The 16,310-nt window shown below is 36.9% G+C and overlaps 2 protein-coding genes across 2 annotated transcripts; both read left to right on the forward strand.

Annotated features, from left to right (window-relative positions):
• Window positions 1-1,744: 1,744 nt before the first annotated feature.
• On the forward strand, window positions 1,745-9,517 carry LOC141652919 (uncharacterized). The gene is made up of 23 exons (XM_074460536.1): window positions 1,745-2,229; window positions 3,113-3,192; window positions 3,485-3,571; window positions 3,651-3,701; window positions 3,795-3,912; window positions 4,102-4,158; window positions 4,294-4,358; window positions 4,667-4,750; window positions 5,011-5,061; window positions 5,165-5,227; window positions 5,319-5,365; window positions 5,668-5,737; window positions 6,056-6,118; window positions 6,256-6,345; window positions 6,470-6,508; window positions 6,913-7,062; window positions 7,149-7,226; window positions 7,540-7,625; window positions 8,337-8,385; window positions 8,469-8,549; window positions 8,700-8,793; window positions 9,005-9,164; window positions 9,203-9,517. The coding sequence occupies exons 1-22, from the start codon at window positions 2,112-2,114 to the stop codon at window positions 9,067-9,069; spliced, it is 1,686 nt and encodes a 561-aa protein (XP_074316637.1). The 5' UTR covers window positions 1,745-2,111; the 3' UTR covers window positions 9,070-9,164; window positions 9,203-9,517.
• A 2,959-nt stretch (window positions 9,518-12,476) lies between these two features.
• LOC141652057 (putative E3 ubiquitin-protein ligase XBAT35) lies at window positions 12,477-15,844 on the forward strand. Its single transcript, XM_074459712.1, has 9 exons — window positions 12,477-12,632; window positions 12,861-12,975; window positions 13,453-13,533; window positions 13,624-13,712; window positions 13,882-13,973; window positions 14,234-14,315; window positions 14,406-14,508; window positions 14,649-14,734; window positions 15,331-15,844. The coding sequence occupies exons 1-9, from the start codon at window positions 12,531-12,533 to the stop codon at window positions 15,829-15,831; spliced, it is 1,251 nt and encodes a 416-aa protein (XP_074315813.1). The 5' UTR covers window positions 12,477-12,530; the 3' UTR covers window positions 15,832-15,844.
• The last annotated feature ends 466 nt before the right edge of the window (window positions 15,845-16,310 follow it).

A 16,310-nucleotide genomic window follows, 5' to 3' on the forward strand; every position in this document is an offset into this window, starting at 1 on the left:
AGCCCGAACTCCAAATGCCTGAGGTACACGCCGATATGACCCGGGGGAGGACAACAAACTGCCTGACCCTCCTCAGGGGTAACAATTTCATACCCCTCACCAAAGGCGAAATGACCTCCGAAAAGGGTCCCGCCGGAGCAGCTTGCAAATTTATTGGTCGGACCGGTCAAGGCGGTCGTGCGAGCCTCACCGTGATCCGGGATAGTCGTCCTCTCGCCATCAACGGGAGTCCTCTCATCATCATCATTAGCATCATTAGCATCATCAGCATCATCCTCATCCTCCAACTCCTCCAAGAGGGGCAGGTCAACTACGGGAGAAGAAGACCTAGGACCCCCAAACCTTAGCGGGATGGCATCTAGTATCCCCTCCTCGTCAAGACGCGACGGGGAACCCCTCGGCGCAGAAGTACTACACCCGGCGTCAGCAGAAGACATGTTCGCAACAATTACTAACAAAATAAGAGATGAAGAAGTTTGTTTGTTTACCTCGAAGAAAAACACTCGCCGGATCAAAGACTCCGAGGATTAGAAGAAAAGGAAGCCCTCGAAAAATTAGAAAGATGAAGATTTTAGAGAAAAATTTGAGAAAATGAAATTAATGGCCAAAAACACGGAATTATGCCCTATTTATAGGGAAAAGCCCATGAAGAGGAACCAATCAGGACACAGCCCATGAAACGTCAGCCAATCAGCGAACAGACACGTGTCGGACATGCGACCACGGGATGTCTATCGTTGCAACAGTTGAACGTCAATCAATGCAACAGTGACCAAGCGTCTTCAGCACGCCCATTCGTATCTCTCCGCCCATTCACCTTCCTCAACAAATTCCCAAGCATCTGTTCTCCCGGCCACTCACAACCAAGCTAAGTAGCGGCCGGGGCAATCAAACACAACGGCACTCTCAACCATGGTCACGGCCAGCGTCACTTTCTTTCCACACCGGATGCCCTTTACACATCCATGTGGAGGGGGATATGGTGCTGACCTAAGAAAGACCAGGCCGAGGTAAAAGAAGCCGCCGAGAAGAAGCCGTCTGTAAAATTTTTCACATTACTTACGCTTGAGAATATACGCTCAACATACATCAGAGCTCATACCACAAGATAGACTACGCTGGGGCAAATTGATGGGGCATATCTCGCATCCGACCAAGTCAACATATTGAGCAAGGTCAAGGATACCCACAAAGAAAGTCAACGACTTAGATAGTCTAGCCGATGCAACCCATCGGCCACACATCGGGGTCTCGGCGACAACCACCAGGGACACATATCCGCGTACTCATATCCAAGACCCTACGGGCCCGCCATAGGTCCATCGGCCGAGGGTACAACGGTCTTTCCACCTGATAGCCACTTGGCCACTCGCCACCACGCGACAAAAAAGCCTATAAATACTCCTCAACCTTCATCGGAGGAAATGATCCAACTAATCCACAACTAAACCTAAATACACTATTCATCTCAGAATATCTTCCCTCTCTCTACAATATACATTTAGCCAAGAACACAACTTAATCCTTTGAGTTTCTCGACGAGCGTCGGAGTTTGAATAAAGACGCTTTGGCAAAAAGCCAAGCCTCGCCTGCTTCATTGTTGAGAGGCCGAGAGGAGCGATTAAGACCAAAGGAGAACCTGCCAAGACATCATTCAAATTCTACGCCAGAATTATAATCGCTTTAATTACACCCTTAATGAGCCAGGTTTATACAACTACCCAAAATAACCAAACCCAAACCCAACCATCCGCCCATTTGTCACCTCTATTTACGAGTTACGCCCGTATTAGCGACTTTCCACTCTTCTTCCCTCAGGTACAACAAACTCTAATCTTCTGTGTTGCGGCAGAATCAACAAATTTTTACCAGAAATTGAAGAGAAAACGGTGACTTTGACTTTTAACAGTTTTCACCTTTTCACAAATACACACGAACTCATTTCATTTCTTATGTTATTTTGTTAACTTCCCTCTTCAACACAAAAAACCTGCTTCTTTCTCCCCCTTTTTTACATTAAAAAACCTCCCAACATTTCTTAGCCGCCATTGTTATACTTCTTCAAAAGCTCAAATAAATTACCAAAAAAATAGTTAATTTAAATTTAAAAAATGAAGTATGTGTTAGTAACAGGAGGAGTTGTGAGTGGATTAGGAAAGGGAGTTACTGCAAGTAGTATTGGTGTTGTTCTTAAAGCTTGTGGTCTTCGTGTTACTTCTATTAAGATTGGTGAGCATCTTTATTATTTACATTTCTTCTTCTTCATTATTATTATTAATTTTTTTTAATGTTATTATTGTTAAATTTTTCTGGGTTTTGCTTAATGTTTAATGGGTATTGCTCAAGTTTTAATCTTTTTGATTGTTTAGTTTGTTTTGTAGGGTTTTTTTGAGTGTTTTTGAATAGTGTTGATTGTATTTTTTATTTATTTATTTGTAATTAGAGGGGTTTTGGTATTTGTTGGTACAAATTCTCGTGTGAGACGGTCTTAAAGTTTGCTAGATTTATCAATGATGAGTATCTCAATTGGTTGCCATGTTGTTGCAAATGCATGTGTGGTTGATGTAGTGCGAGGTTATTTGGTTGAAAACCCGATTCTTCATTGGTGGATAATCCCATGGGTCATTTGTTTACCTTTGTTTTTGGCAAAAAGACTAAGAAGGAAGAGGGGACCAATTGTGGTTGCTGATATTGTCATCAAGTGGATAATAATGGATGTGGAAGATTAAATTACCCATTAAAAACAGTTCTAATATAGAAAGGTAAACAAATGAAAGAGAAACCCAAAAATGGAATAGGTAAACAAATGACCGGGATAGAGGGAGTGGTTTTTGTATTAATAAGGTTTCAATTAAGTCTCATTAGAGTATGTAATATGTGAAAAATGGGTTGGTTTTCTTCAGGATGTAATCTTGTTTCATTATCCTAGTTATTGCATGTGGATGGATTGCAGTCAGAAGTATGTTGATTTTTCTGCCTTTTGTGATTAGTTAAGGTTGACGAAATGCGCCTTTTTGTGGAAAAGAATACTTGTTGAGTTTTCTTGCATTTGTTGTATGTTGGAAGCTATTGGATATATTTGTTTATTTCAAAAGTTAATTGTGTATTGCAGATCCTTACTTAAACACTGATGCCGGCACTATGTCTCCTTTTGAGCATGGAGAAGTTTTTGTACTAGATGATGGTGGAGAGGTTTACTTCCGTCTCTATCTACTTCTTGTCTTGTTTTGGGATTGTACACTAGAACACTACAAAACATGATAGTAGTGACCATATATGATAGTCACATTTAGTTAGTATACCCGGTCTTTGGCTTCCGTGTGTTTTTTAAGCAAGTAGCAGACATCTGATGATACCTTTCCGCTTTATTGTAGTTTTTTCATCATTTATATCTGCCTTGATATTGATAGGTTATACTGGTATAAATCAATATTAGTCCTTTAGCATTTTGATTTGATGCTATTCTGTTTTTGGTTACATGAAGGTGGACTTAGATTTGGGTAATTATGAGCGCTTCATAGACGTGAAACTTACAAGAGACAACAACATTACTACTGGGAAGATATATCAGGTGAATTATAAGTAAACCTTAAATTTAAGTTTCGTGGCTACAATTTTTGTTCTTTACTAACTCATTTACTTTATTTCAGTCTGTTCTTAATAGGGAGCGTAAAGGTGATTATCTCGGGAAAACAGTACAGGTGATTCTATATTCCATAGCTCTAGCTCTAGTGCCTTGATGTGATGAATTTTATTTTGGACTCGGCCTCTTCCTCATCCATTTACATTTGCAGGTTGTTCCACACATAACTGATGCCATTAAAGAGTGGATTCAGTCAGTTGCAGCAATCGCTGTTGATGGAAAAGAGGGGCCTGCTGATGTTTGTGTTATAGAATTGGGAGGGACTGTTGGTAAAGGAGCTGCAGTTTTAGATATCTGTGTGCTTTTCTCTTACTTCGTCGATCCTACTTTTATTGTCCACATTTGACTTTGGTGATCAAACAAAGTTGACTTAACCACTACCAAAGTCACGAGTACAATAAATTTAGGATAGAGGTAGTATGTTACATGAACTAAATGTGACGTTTTCAAATGTGAAGGTGACATTGAGTCTATGCCGTTCATTGAGGCTCTACGTCAATTATCTTTCACAGTTGGTATGTTTAAACTTCTGCAATGCTTCTTAATCAGAAAGTGTTGAGTTCTTTCAACTTGTCTTTGGTTTCCACTCTCCCCAGAAAAGATATAGACCATCCAAAAGACAGTTGACTGTTTTGTGCATCTTTATACAGGGAAAGAGAACTTCTGTCTTATCCACGTGAGCCTCATACCTGTTCTGGGAGTCGTGGGAGAGCAGGTACAAAAAACATTCTCCTTTCAACTCTATCAATTTATTTTCTTTCTTAATGGATTTGTTGGGGACTTGGGGATCAATTTTATATGCTGCCCAGTTTCTCCCTTTTTCATTGTCTTCGCACCTTAGACTAATATTTCCATATGACGATTCATGTTAGCCGAACTCAAATAATTTTTAACTATTGTTGTTTTTGTTGCTTTTTTTTTTTTTTTTTGCAAGTGTACTTGTACAATTACCCATTTTTCTTTTTTAGACGTAATGTTGATTTCTCATCCTTCATGATTTTGCATCATGTAATTTACATGCAGAAAACGAAGCCTACTCAACATAGTGTTCGAGAACTCAGAGCCTTAGGCTTAACTCCTCATTTGCTTGCATGTCGATCTGCACAGGTTAGTAATTTTTGATAATCACCCAATCAACCCTAAGTAACTTTGCAGCTGTGATTTTGATGGATGTCAATTGTCAAGCTGTAATAACTAATAAGTGAATACTTAAGTACTAGAGAGGTCATCTTTTTTTTAAAAAAAGTATTAGAGAGGTCACACCCTTACATGGAGTAAAATACACAGCAAGTAACGGAGTCCATGTACTGCTGATCTATATTTGTGTTTGGGACTGTTGAATGACCAATGCCATTTGCTGAATGCAGCCTTTACTAGACAACACTAAGGAGAAGCTTTCACAGTTTTGTCATGTTCCGGTAAATGGCTGCAAGATTCTTCAATGCTTTGTTTTTTTAGGAAATTTTCACCACAGTTATTGTTATGGCTTCTTGCCTGACAATCCCTTATGACTATCTGCAGGCAGAAAATATTCTTAACATCCATGATGTTCCCAACATATGGCATGTTCCACTTCTTTTGCGGGTGGGTCAATTGCTCATAGAAAATATTCGACAATGTTGGTCATATTGCGGTTGTTCTCATACTATATACCGTCATTTTTTGCTCATTGCAGAACCAAAATGCTCATCATGCTATATTGAGACAGCTAGATTTATTGAAGTAAGTATTACTTTCTGACATGTAGTTTGTATCAGCTCCAATGCAAATGTGTCTGTTGTTCTAAAGGATGATTTATGTCAGCCGACCCCAAGTCATTTTGGGATTAAGGCTCTGATGTTGTTGTTGTTGTTGTTGTTGTTGTTGTTGCTTTGTCCTTGTGAAAGCTCTGTTTAGAATAATATTATACGTCTTTTGTCTCCTATTCTAAACCTTTATTCTACTGGGGAAGTTAGATTTGTTTTGGAGTTCCAAGATTGGCTTCTGATCATCTCTTACTATCCTGTTTGACCATGGTATTTCAGTGTTGCTGCATCTCCTGATTTGCAAGAGTGGACCAACCGTGCAACGACTTACGATAATCTTACCAACTCTGTTAGTATTTAAGTGCCTTAATCTTGTCTAATTCTTCCACCATTTCAAATTTATTGTCCACATTCGACTATTGTGATTCACCTATTTAAACATTAACCCTTTATTTATTGTTTCAAATATATGGAAAGATACATTGTGAAATTTACCAAAACAACTAGTTTTCGTATTGAAAAGTTATACATTGTATATTCTGAGAAAATACCGTTAAAAACTAACATCCTTGACCACAAACATCAAATGTTGACAATACAAGTGGGATGGAGGAAATATGTCTGACGCCCCTCGCTTAAGTAATTGACAAAAGTCTTATGCTGGCAGGTTAGGATTGCTATGGTTGGGAAGTATGTTGGTTTCCAAGACTCCTACTTGTCTGTGGTAAAGGTGAGTCTTTTCTTGCTGCTAGTTCCGTTGGAGCTTCTACTATCTTTGACTTGCCGAACATTTTGTTCCTCGTTTATTGTCGTCATTAATATTCTTTATTTGAAGAAACATTGATACAGTGATGAACCTTTTTGCAGGCCCTTTTGCATGCTTGCATAGCATGTTCCCTAAAGCCTTCAATTGATTGGATTGCAGCTTCTGACCTAGAAGAGGAAAGTGCTAAATTGGTATCAACCATCTCTTTCTAGATCATGTTTTATCTTTTGGTTTTTTTTAAGGAATTCGTGGACTGTATTGCTGTTAGATTACGCACGTCCATAAATTTTTCTAATTATTGTTTTTCTTTTGCAGACACCAGAAGCCCATGCATCTGCTTGGCAGACTTTGAAGGTGAGCCATACTTATTGACTTTGACTTATTGTTGACTTTTTTGCATCTGCCCGCTTTCCCTCTACCATAAACATTGCCATCTTTTGTGCACGATGCCGTAGTAAAACTTGCCATGGCTGCCACTCTAATTTTTGTATGTACCGATTGGTTTCTGATTGTTCTTGGGAAAGTCTTCCTATTTGAAGATTATCCCTCATATACAATCTTTATCATGACATTTTTCCGCTGCTTTTGCGTCTTTCCATTCATTTTCAGCTTCCTTGTGTTATTGGCCCCAAATTGTAATATCTTACATTTTCTACTTGTGCTTTCCTTGGCGATAAAGACCATTGGGCTGCTCCTTGTGTTATTTATATATTTTACTTTCACATGTCAAGAACGCTTAAAAATCTGTATGTGTGCAGAACGCTTCATGTGTACTGGTTCCTGGTGGATTCGGTGATCGTGGAATAGGAGGAATGATATTAGCCGCAAAATATGCCAGAGAGAATAATGTACCATACTTGGGTATCTGCTTAGGAATGCAGATATCCGTGATTGAATTTGCCAGATCTGTAAGAACCTGTAGAATACCTAATTTCTTGCCTTTTCGTTACCATTATTGTTGTATACGAGTTTCACTGACCGACTATATGTGTAGATTCTGGGTTGGCAAAATGCTAATAGCGAAGAGTTTGATGATAAGGCTGCGAATCCCGTGATCATATTTATGCCTGAGGTATGTTTTATTGCTTATTAGAAAATGAGTGAATGTGTGGTATTTTCTTTACTTTTCTTTGGTTCAGGATTTTGAAGCAATAAAGCAAAATGAATCACTAAACTAGTTGTGTTTTATTAATCGCGAAATACGTCACTGAATGTAATTTTTGATGCAATTTTCATAATGTGTCATCCGAAAAAAACCTCTTTATGTTAACAGCGCAGGGTTATGCCTGCGTACATCCCCCGTCATTTCGGGGAGTCCTTAAGCCTTTACAGAATGTGTGATTATTAATATATTCCTCTAAACTATCAGTTATTTGTGCCTTCAGGGATCCCGAACGCACATGGGAAACACAATGAGATTAGGCTCACGAAGAACGTTATTCCAGACACCAGATTGTGTAATTTCTAAGTTGTAAGCTAGACACGTCTTTCCTTCTTACACGTCTTGATACACATTCACTCTTCTTGATACATAAATTTGATACAGCAATGAGTGACAATGTCATGTCACATGGATGCCATACTCTGTATTTCATTTGGTCCTGCACTGCATATTCATTTTTGTTCCGACTATAACAAAATTATCTAAAACATGGCCATGCTGCTCAGCATAGCAAATGAAGTCCCTGCAATTTTGGGGTTCCTAATGTTCTTAAGGAAATATTTGCTGATGCCTGGGCTGCGGTACGACCTATGTGAGGCCGTATAGTATAAAACTTGTATGAGACGGTCTTAAATATGACGTATAGTATAAAACTTAATGTGTTAGTCTTAAATGTTAGACCAACCCATTAATCTTATTACTGAGTGAGGAATACTTGATGATATGGGTTGGTCTCGTATACAAAGCTGTTTCATAGAAGACTCACGACTAACTACTTTGTTTAATTCATGCCGTTTGAAGTATCAAAATTTGCTTAAAATGCTGAAGATCTTTGAATCCGTGGTTTTATGAAATAGCATCTTATCTATCGATTGTTTAGAAGTTAGTGATTCCCTCTCGTCCTATTTAGCATTTTAACGTATTGAAGAACGAGCCACTTGTACTTTATCTTAGCTGTTTTTAAAGTAGCATTTTTGGATTTATTTATGTATTTTTCTTTTATTTTTTGGGGATGTATAGGTATCACAACTCGAAGTTTGTTGATGAACGTCACCGCCACAGATACGAGGTTCATTGTTCGGATCCATGCTTTATTATACGAGTATCTTATTATCATATTATTTCTACAAAATAATCTATAATCTAATGCAGGTGAATCCAAATATGATTTCTCCTTTAGAAGAAGGTGGCCTAAAATTTGTGGGAAGAGATGAAACTGGAGAAAGAATGGAGGTATATTTACTACATGTTCGACAATCAACTTCTTTTGGTGTCGGGTTCTTCTGAGAATCTCTCAAATCGTAGCCATCCATGTAAAACTTTTCCGTCATTTGCGTTGCATAATATTTCACATCATCGTAAGCACTAGTTCATTTGGTACAGATCTTGGAACTGCCTGGTCATCCATACTATGTGGGTGTCCAATTCCATCCAGAATTCAAATCAAGACCAGGGAAACCTTCAGCTCCGTTTTTAGGTAAATTCCTATACACTGTATTCTAAAAGTCGGTCTCGTGATAATAGTGTAAGACCAACACATTTACTAAAACTATACTCATCTTTTATTAATTTGTCGATACTTATTTTCTTCAGTTAGAATCAAGGAATTCTCTGGCGCTTACATTTTATCGTTCTTCTTTCATTTGGAAACTCTTCCTTCCGGTCCTTGACGTTTACTGCTATTACAGGTCTTATATTGGCAGCAACTAAACAGTTAGAAGGTTATCTAAAGACTTGTCAGAATGGGAGCTAGCTTGCTTGCCTGGACAAATCTGTCATTCTTTCATATTAGTTCTCGAAATGGTAAGCATCGGTCTCACACAAAATTAAAATGGGAATTGTTTCATGGTTATCATCTACAATTAAAAATTTATCTATTCATGCAGGCAGAGTGTTTGTGAGATAACCGACTGATAAACGTTTTGATAGCGAGATTCCTTTGTGGTTTTGATGTTGAGACACTTAGACAGTTCTTGCTGAAATCGGCTCAATTTGGGCAATTTCCTTTTTGTTGAATTCGTTCTATAGGAAGCATTAGATAGTCGGGCCAGGTTAAAGCAGATCTGGAATAACCACTGAAACGGGTTCCAAAGAGCCTATGATTTGGCCAGGATGTTACTTTGTTTTTCAACTGTAATATTTCAACTAAAATTTCATTTTCGTAGCATGTTCTTTCAGCTATATTTAGAGGGTTAAAACAATGATTTCGGTTGCATAGCTCATGTACCGAGTAACCTTCTTTCATATCATAACCGAGTTCCGATTCTGACTTTTATATCAAAGTTTCTGGCTTAATAGGGGGACTCCTGTATTAATTTCTTATGTACGTGGTGCTAATTTTGTCGAATTATTAGATAGATAAAAAGTTGGGTTCCTTGAGGTAATAGAATGAGATCCCCCAACGAGAAAAAGGATTACGCATCTGAGGTAGTACCTCAGACTTTGTAGTTTTTGAGTTTATACACATTTTTTCTGAGCATATTACCATTTATAAATATAGTTTTTGAGCAATATTATATTTTTTTAGTTTCCAACCAATATTTTGTTGCTGCCGAGGTTTAAACTTATATTCCGAGCCTTATTATTCCTTATTATTCCGTTGTTTTTATTCTCCTATAAATCGAATTTTACGCAAATGTGTAGAATTGTTTAATCAACGTGTTGAAATGTGATGAACTTTGTCGGAGAAGAGTATTGATTTTTCAAACGAAACTTCCTCCAACTTTACTACTTTAGGTACATGTCGCTTAGTGTAATATGCATGTACATGTCGCCATTAGTTCAACTTGAGGGTTTCAATTGCCACTTTTGCGAATAAAAAAGAAAAAATGTGTATATGTTGGCATGTTTGATATAGCGTAAATGAATCCAGAATCTCACGTGTGAACCTCAATTACAAACCTTAGGCTTTTCAAACTAATATCAACAAAAATGTCTAGAGAAACTCAATCCCCATCTATTATTTTCACATTATAGATTGATAGAATAGAGATTATCATTTCCTATTTTATATTTTCCTTAGTAGACGGGTCAACGGGTTGAAGTCATTTCAGGTCGGTTAGATGCGTTTTAAAATATATTCTCTTTGTCCCCGTCATTTGTTTACCTTTACTTCTGGCATAAAGATCAAGGAGAGGAGAGAAGTCATTTGAGGGTAGTATTATTAGATGGCAAGTGCACAATAATGAAATTGGATAATCAAATAACCCATTAGAAGCATGCTTAATTTAGAAAGGTAAAACAAATGAATGAAAACACCCAAAAATGAACCCAAAAATGAAAATGGTAAAAAAATGACTGGGACGGAGGGAGTACATCACTCGGTCATATATGGATTCGAGTTAATTACAAAATTTTGATCATGTACTACATACCCTCTATTAAAAAGTGTGTTCTGTGTAGAGTTATCGGGTTTACTTAGGCCTTGTTTGGTTGCCCCCATAAAAATGGGTGAATTGGAAAATTCCATGATTTTGAAAATTGGGGGATGTTTGGTTACCCCAAATCATGGGATTTTCTTTTTCCCATGAATTTCCAACTCCTCCATAATGGGGGAGTTTAATTACCTAGCCCCTCCTAAGTAATTGGAAACTCCAGTGTCAATTAAACTCCAGAATGTCAGCCAAACGAGTTTTGGGCATATGTTTTGTAAAATCATAGGAAATTAATTCCCGTATAGCAACCAAATGAGATCTTAAAATGGCGAATTATTCGATCGGGCTCACAGATGATCACAAGTCATAACAATAATTTTGTGACATGTTCCATTTGAATGAATCAACTTGAGATCAAATTACCATTTAACATAATATAAAGTAGAAGGTCCATTCCACATATGAGTATTACACGGTTCAAAAGGACGAATTACTAGAAGCAATGCTACTTGTCAACGTTTGAGTTTTGACTACCCAAACCTGCTTCATTTTTTATATTTTTGTTTAATTATTACTCCGTAACTAATTAATCTCCTTTAAAACGGTTATATCCATCATAACTCATAAGTATAAAAGAGTCAAAAACTACCAAATATAGATAGATGGAACGAGAGTTTGTCTTTCCCTAAACATTCAGCTTCTTATCTCATCCATCTATTTGAGCCGTTTTATTGTTTAAGCTGGATATGGCGTATTAAACAAGAATCTATTAATATGGGTATATAAATGCTTAAAAGTCAAACATTTCTCAATCTTATTCACCATCATAATTCATATACAGGGGCGAAGCTAGGCAGTGGCAAAGGGTGGCCGCCGCTACCCCAAGCAAAAAAATAATAATTGAGAAATCGATTGCTGCTACCCCAACTGTCATAATAATAGAATAATTACAAAGAATAGCACTATAATGACAATGAAGGGTGTGTGTTCTAGTGGTAAGGTTTAGAAATCTCATGCAGCAAGTCCAGTGTTCGAAACCCACACGCATCTTTTTTTTTTTGAATTGTTTTCGACTTTTTCTCATCACTCTCATTAAATGTTTCTTAATTATTGATGGAGAATCTCAAACAAATTCATTAAAACCCCTCTTTAAGATAATTATTTTATACTTGATTTATAATTATTTTATACTTGCCTTTTTTTTTTTCTCTAATTGATTATTATTTTTATAAAATTTTCTAATTATTGATGTTTAGTTCTAGAATCTTCTTTTTTTCTCTTTAATTGAATCAATTGAATTTTTTTTTGCCTTAGTAGTTTTCTAAGATGATAAAAATTTTTTATGATTGATCTTAGCAATAAAAACGAGGTCACGAATTATAGATAAGATTGTATTATACCGTGATAAGACGGTGTATTTTATAAACAAAAAAAAATCATTTAATGTTAATAATTGAATTGTATTTTATATAATGGGACCCTTTCATTCAGTTACAACTGAAACGAGATAAAAAATATGGGAAAATTGGATATCAGGTTTTTGTCGCGGTTTATTGTTTGTTTCTTTCGTGTTAGGTTGTCATAATTAGAAATCATGACTTAAATTTATTCGCTCGCGCCATGAATTTTACTTTATTTTACGATTATAATATATATTTTTTCGCTACCCCATATTTGGAATTCTGGCTTCGCCCCTGTTCATATACAGACACTTGTATTATATATAAGGGTCTTTCTCCAAAGTTTAATCTTTCTTGCTCCTTACTTTCTCGATTCTAAAATAATTGTTTAAATATAACTCGAATCTTTTTTAGTTCGAGTTATAACTAAGAAGAGATAAATGGGGCAGAAACAATCCAAAGATCGTCTGTTGTATCAATACGTTGTTAATGGTGATATTGGAGGCATACAATTTCTTTCCAAACAAGGTGCTAGCCTTGAGGTACTCTATTTCCTTATTCTAACTCGAATAATATTAAATCTCGGTTTTAGTCTTAAATACTCCGTACATGATTAACGTCTATCTTGCTGTTGTCATAAAATCGTAAATGCATGATTAAACTCTTTGTAAACCAAAGGCATGGTCGAATTTGAATAGTCCTACCGAACTGAACTAACAGCGCTTTTTTATGGAGACGGTATTACGTACTAATTATAATCTTGTAATTAGTGGAAAGATAAACAAGGGAAAACACCACTTATCGTCGCAGCAAAAGATCCAGGACTGTATGATGTTGCGAAAACTTTAATTGAGTTAGGTGCTAATGTCAATGCATTTTGTAAAGGTACGTACTTGATTAAACTTTCCATTTTTGCAACTTTAAAATTTAAATGCATGTAGTCAAATCGGATTTTGGGTTGGTTTAATATTTACTAGTTCTTTTTCCCATAAATGAAATACGGAGTAGTTTTAAAAGAAGAGAAGTACTCAGTTCCTAGACAGTGGCGGAGTCAGGATTTGAAGTCAGCGAGGACGAAAGGGTAATTTTATAAAGGGACCTTGAATTTTTTTTTAAAGTTTTAACTAAAAATTTTGAAAATTTCAAACGCCAAGGCGAGCGCCCCTGCTAGCCCCCTCGCTCCACCATTGTTCGTAGATATGTAATACTATTATAATCATGTAAAACATTCTTTGGTTCCGGATTATGGTGATATATATACAAGGAAATGACTCACGACATTCACTGTTTTTTTTTTTTTTTTTTTGTGTGTGAAATTAATCATCCAACATAGTTTTCGACACAATTTTCGTAACATTGTAGGTAGTCATGGAGGAACGCCTCTTCATTATGCAGCAAAAGAAGGGATTGAACGTACTGTTGCATTACTTCTATTACACGGTGGTATGTGTAACTTCTACAGAGTCTTGTAATCTGCAATGCTAACTCTCTTTGTCTCAGTCATTTATTTACCTTTATATATTCATTATGCAGCAAATGCGTTTGTCAAAAATCACGAAAACCGAACACCACTTGATGTTGCCAGGAAAAATGGGCGTAATCTTGTTGTCCGTGAGATTGAGGTTTGCTACTCTATTCCAGTAGTCTAGTATTCCCTCCGTCCCAATCATTTATTTACCTTTTTTTTTTTTTATTAAATGGGAGTATTCTTAAATAAATGATTAAGACAGGGGAGTATGCTATTCTATAGCACGAAACAATCAGGACTCTGAATAATGTTTATATCTTCAGGGACGCATTTGTTATTTTTCCGGGTACATTCGTGAAACATTTGGACCAGGCTTTTCTGATGCAACATCTCTTCAGATGTCCTCAAGAGTAATGTCAGTAAAAATCATCCTCTCATCTTTAACTGTAGATGTTAATTTTTTTTTCTTTTTTTTTGTCAGCCGTAAAAAAAGGTTGTTATACAGATGACAAGTGACTCATTTGGTCAAATGCACTTCTTTTAGTACATGTTTTCTTTTTTTGACAATTTTTTTTAGTAGATGTTAATGTGCATACTAAATGCATTTTTTTTTCGTATATTATGTTTTCGGTTAGTTGGTTGTTTTGACTGATTTAATTATCGGTCTTTGTGCAGTTGGGTTGTGGTGGTGCCTCGCAGTCTCCACAAACCACCCAAGCGTCCTGAATTGGAGTTGGTTATCTACTCAACTCCTCAGGTTTGCAATCAGCCTAGCTGCACGCCTGCACTACTCTTTATCGTAAAGTAGCAGTCAGTCGATGTAATTTGGGTTATATTTGTTGTGAAGGATGCTGAGCCGCGCAGGATTGTGCTTCTGAGAAAATCTAAGATCAAGGAGCCGAGATTTGATCAACCTAGCCCTGCCATGAACATTTTAGACAAACGGACTGGTGAGTTCGTCTGCACTTTTCATTTTCTACTCTCAATTCCTTTCACTGTAATATACTACTCCGTATTACAGTAAAATTTTCTCGAGTTTTTCAGATCCTCGTTAGAGGCATGCTTTCATTCATATTTGTTTCGTTTTCAGGTATTCGATATAAGTTTTCGCCTGTGAGCTACAGTGATAAGCAGCAACTTCGAAGGCTGTACAATGCTTGCAAAGGCATCTCTCAGGTATTTCTTGATTTCGATTATTGCATTAATCGAAATGCACTCCCTGGAAATCCAACTAAATCATTTTTGGGATATTCTCTCGTGTACCCCTCAACTTTTTCATTTTCTAAGATGTACCCCTCTTTTCTTGCAAAAAAACATTGACCATCAATCACTCTTAGTCACAAGTTCAGAATACGATAAATTTTTTTTTCAAATTGACCGTCTTTAAGAGGTCTTCAGTTTGAAAAAGAATTCACCGACGTCTCAAGTCGTAGCCGGGAATTATGGTCGGTCAAAGTTTATTCGTTAAAAAAGCTTTGACCAACCATAACTACCGGCTACAGTTCAAAAAGCGGTGATTTTTTTTTTCAAATTCAAGGCCTTGACAGATAATTGTTTTGAAAAAAAAATCCGTTTTCTGAACTCGTAACGGAGAATTATTGTCTGTCAAAGTTTTTTTGTGAAAAATAAGGGGTACACCTTAGAAAACGAAAAATTTGAAGGGTACACGAGAGAATATCCCATCATTTTTTCAAAAAGTACAAGTTAAGTAGTTACATACATGAACTGATTAAAATATCTGATTAAAATTTCTGAATTAAATGATGATGCAGGTAAAACCAGCATCAGCACAAATGGGTGTTGAACCATGGGATTCATCAGTACAAAATTCAGAACCACCTCGAAACAGTTGGGATCATACAATCAGCAGTCCTACTACCTGGAGGACACCAACTAGACCATCACCTCCTATGACACCCATCAACAATCCATGGGCCCAGGAATCGCCTCGGATAATGAAAAACATTCCTGGATCTTGGTCTGCTCCACATTTATCTCCACTGCACACTGATATCAGACATTCTGAAACCATTGTTCCATCAGCTCCTCCTTTAGTTCCTGATACAGAAACAGTTCAGATTTCTGGTAAAGATGTAGCGGGATCGTCGTCATCATGTGTAGTATGTTGGGAAGCTCCAGTTGAAGCAGCATGTGTTCCATGTGGGCATGTTTCTAGTTGCTTGTCTTGCTTACAGGAGATTAAGAGCAAGAATGGGGTTTGCCCTGTTTGTCGGGCGCATATTGATCAAGTTATGAAACTGTATGGTATCTGAAACCCGCTTGAAAATAACCACGAAGTTGTCTCTAAGGCGGTTTTACACTAAAATACAGTAAAATCACATGCTATGCAAATACCCTTATGAAGAAACTGAGTATATTTTAGGTAAAATCGTCTTACGCAAGTACTTGTGCTGAAGCCGAACATATTAGCTGTTCCAACTGTTGAGAGAGAGAGGCGAGTTTTTAAGGTTTTAGGACGATTTTACAAGGTCACCTTGAATCCTAGTGGCTCTAGCAGAACATCCTTTCAGCATGTACTCCGTATATGAGTAACAACAATGCCTTTATCTGTAAATTATTTTTTTTTTAATTATTTTTTTTATCTGTAAATTATTGTTGCACCCATCACCTTGTCAATATTTTGAGATTTTTTTTTCATCTCATTTTTAGTATGTTTCAACTCGTCACCACCGTCCACCACCCTCCCCTGCCCCCTTCGGGCCCTTCCTCAAGTCCAATAGATTGTTTTGTA

The sequence above is a fragment of the Silene latifolia genome, chromosome 4, assembly GCF_048544455.1.
Source record: "Silene latifolia isolate original U9 population chromosome 4, ASM4854445v1, whole genome shotgun sequence".
NCBI classification, from domain to species: Eukaryota; Viridiplantae; Streptophyta; class Magnoliopsida; order Caryophyllales; family Caryophyllaceae; genus Silene; species Silene latifolia.

What these genes read in the sequence shown, in the direction of transcription:
- LOC141652057 (XM_074459712.1), top strand. Translation starts at nt 12,531, where the DNA reads ATGGGGCAGAAACAATCCAAAGATCGTCTGTTGTATCAATACGTTGTT. An exon ending in ATTACTTCTATTACACGGTG is followed by an intron (nt 13,534 to 13,623) that starts GTATGTGTAACT and finishes TTCATTATGCAG; the next exon opens with CAAATGCGTTTGTCAAAAAT. An exon ending in CTTGCAAAGGCATCTCTCAG is followed by an intron (nt 14,735 to 15,330) that starts GTATTTCTTGAT and finishes ATGATGATGCAG; the next exon opens with GTAAAACCAGCATCAGCACA.
- LOC141652919 (XM_074460536.1), top strand. Translation starts at nt 2,112, where the DNA reads ATGAAGTATGTGTTAGTAACAGGAGGAGTTGTGAGTGGATTAGGAAAG. An exon ending in TGTTACTTCTATTAAGATTG is followed by an intron (nt 2,230 to 3,112) that starts GTGAGCATCTTT and finishes TGTGTATTGCAG; the next exon opens with ATCCTTACTTAAACACTGAT. An exon ending in TCAATTATCTTTCACAGTTG is followed by an intron (nt 4,159 to 4,293) that starts GTATGTTTAAAC and finishes ATCTTTATACAG; the next exon opens with GGAAAGAGAACTTCTGTCTT.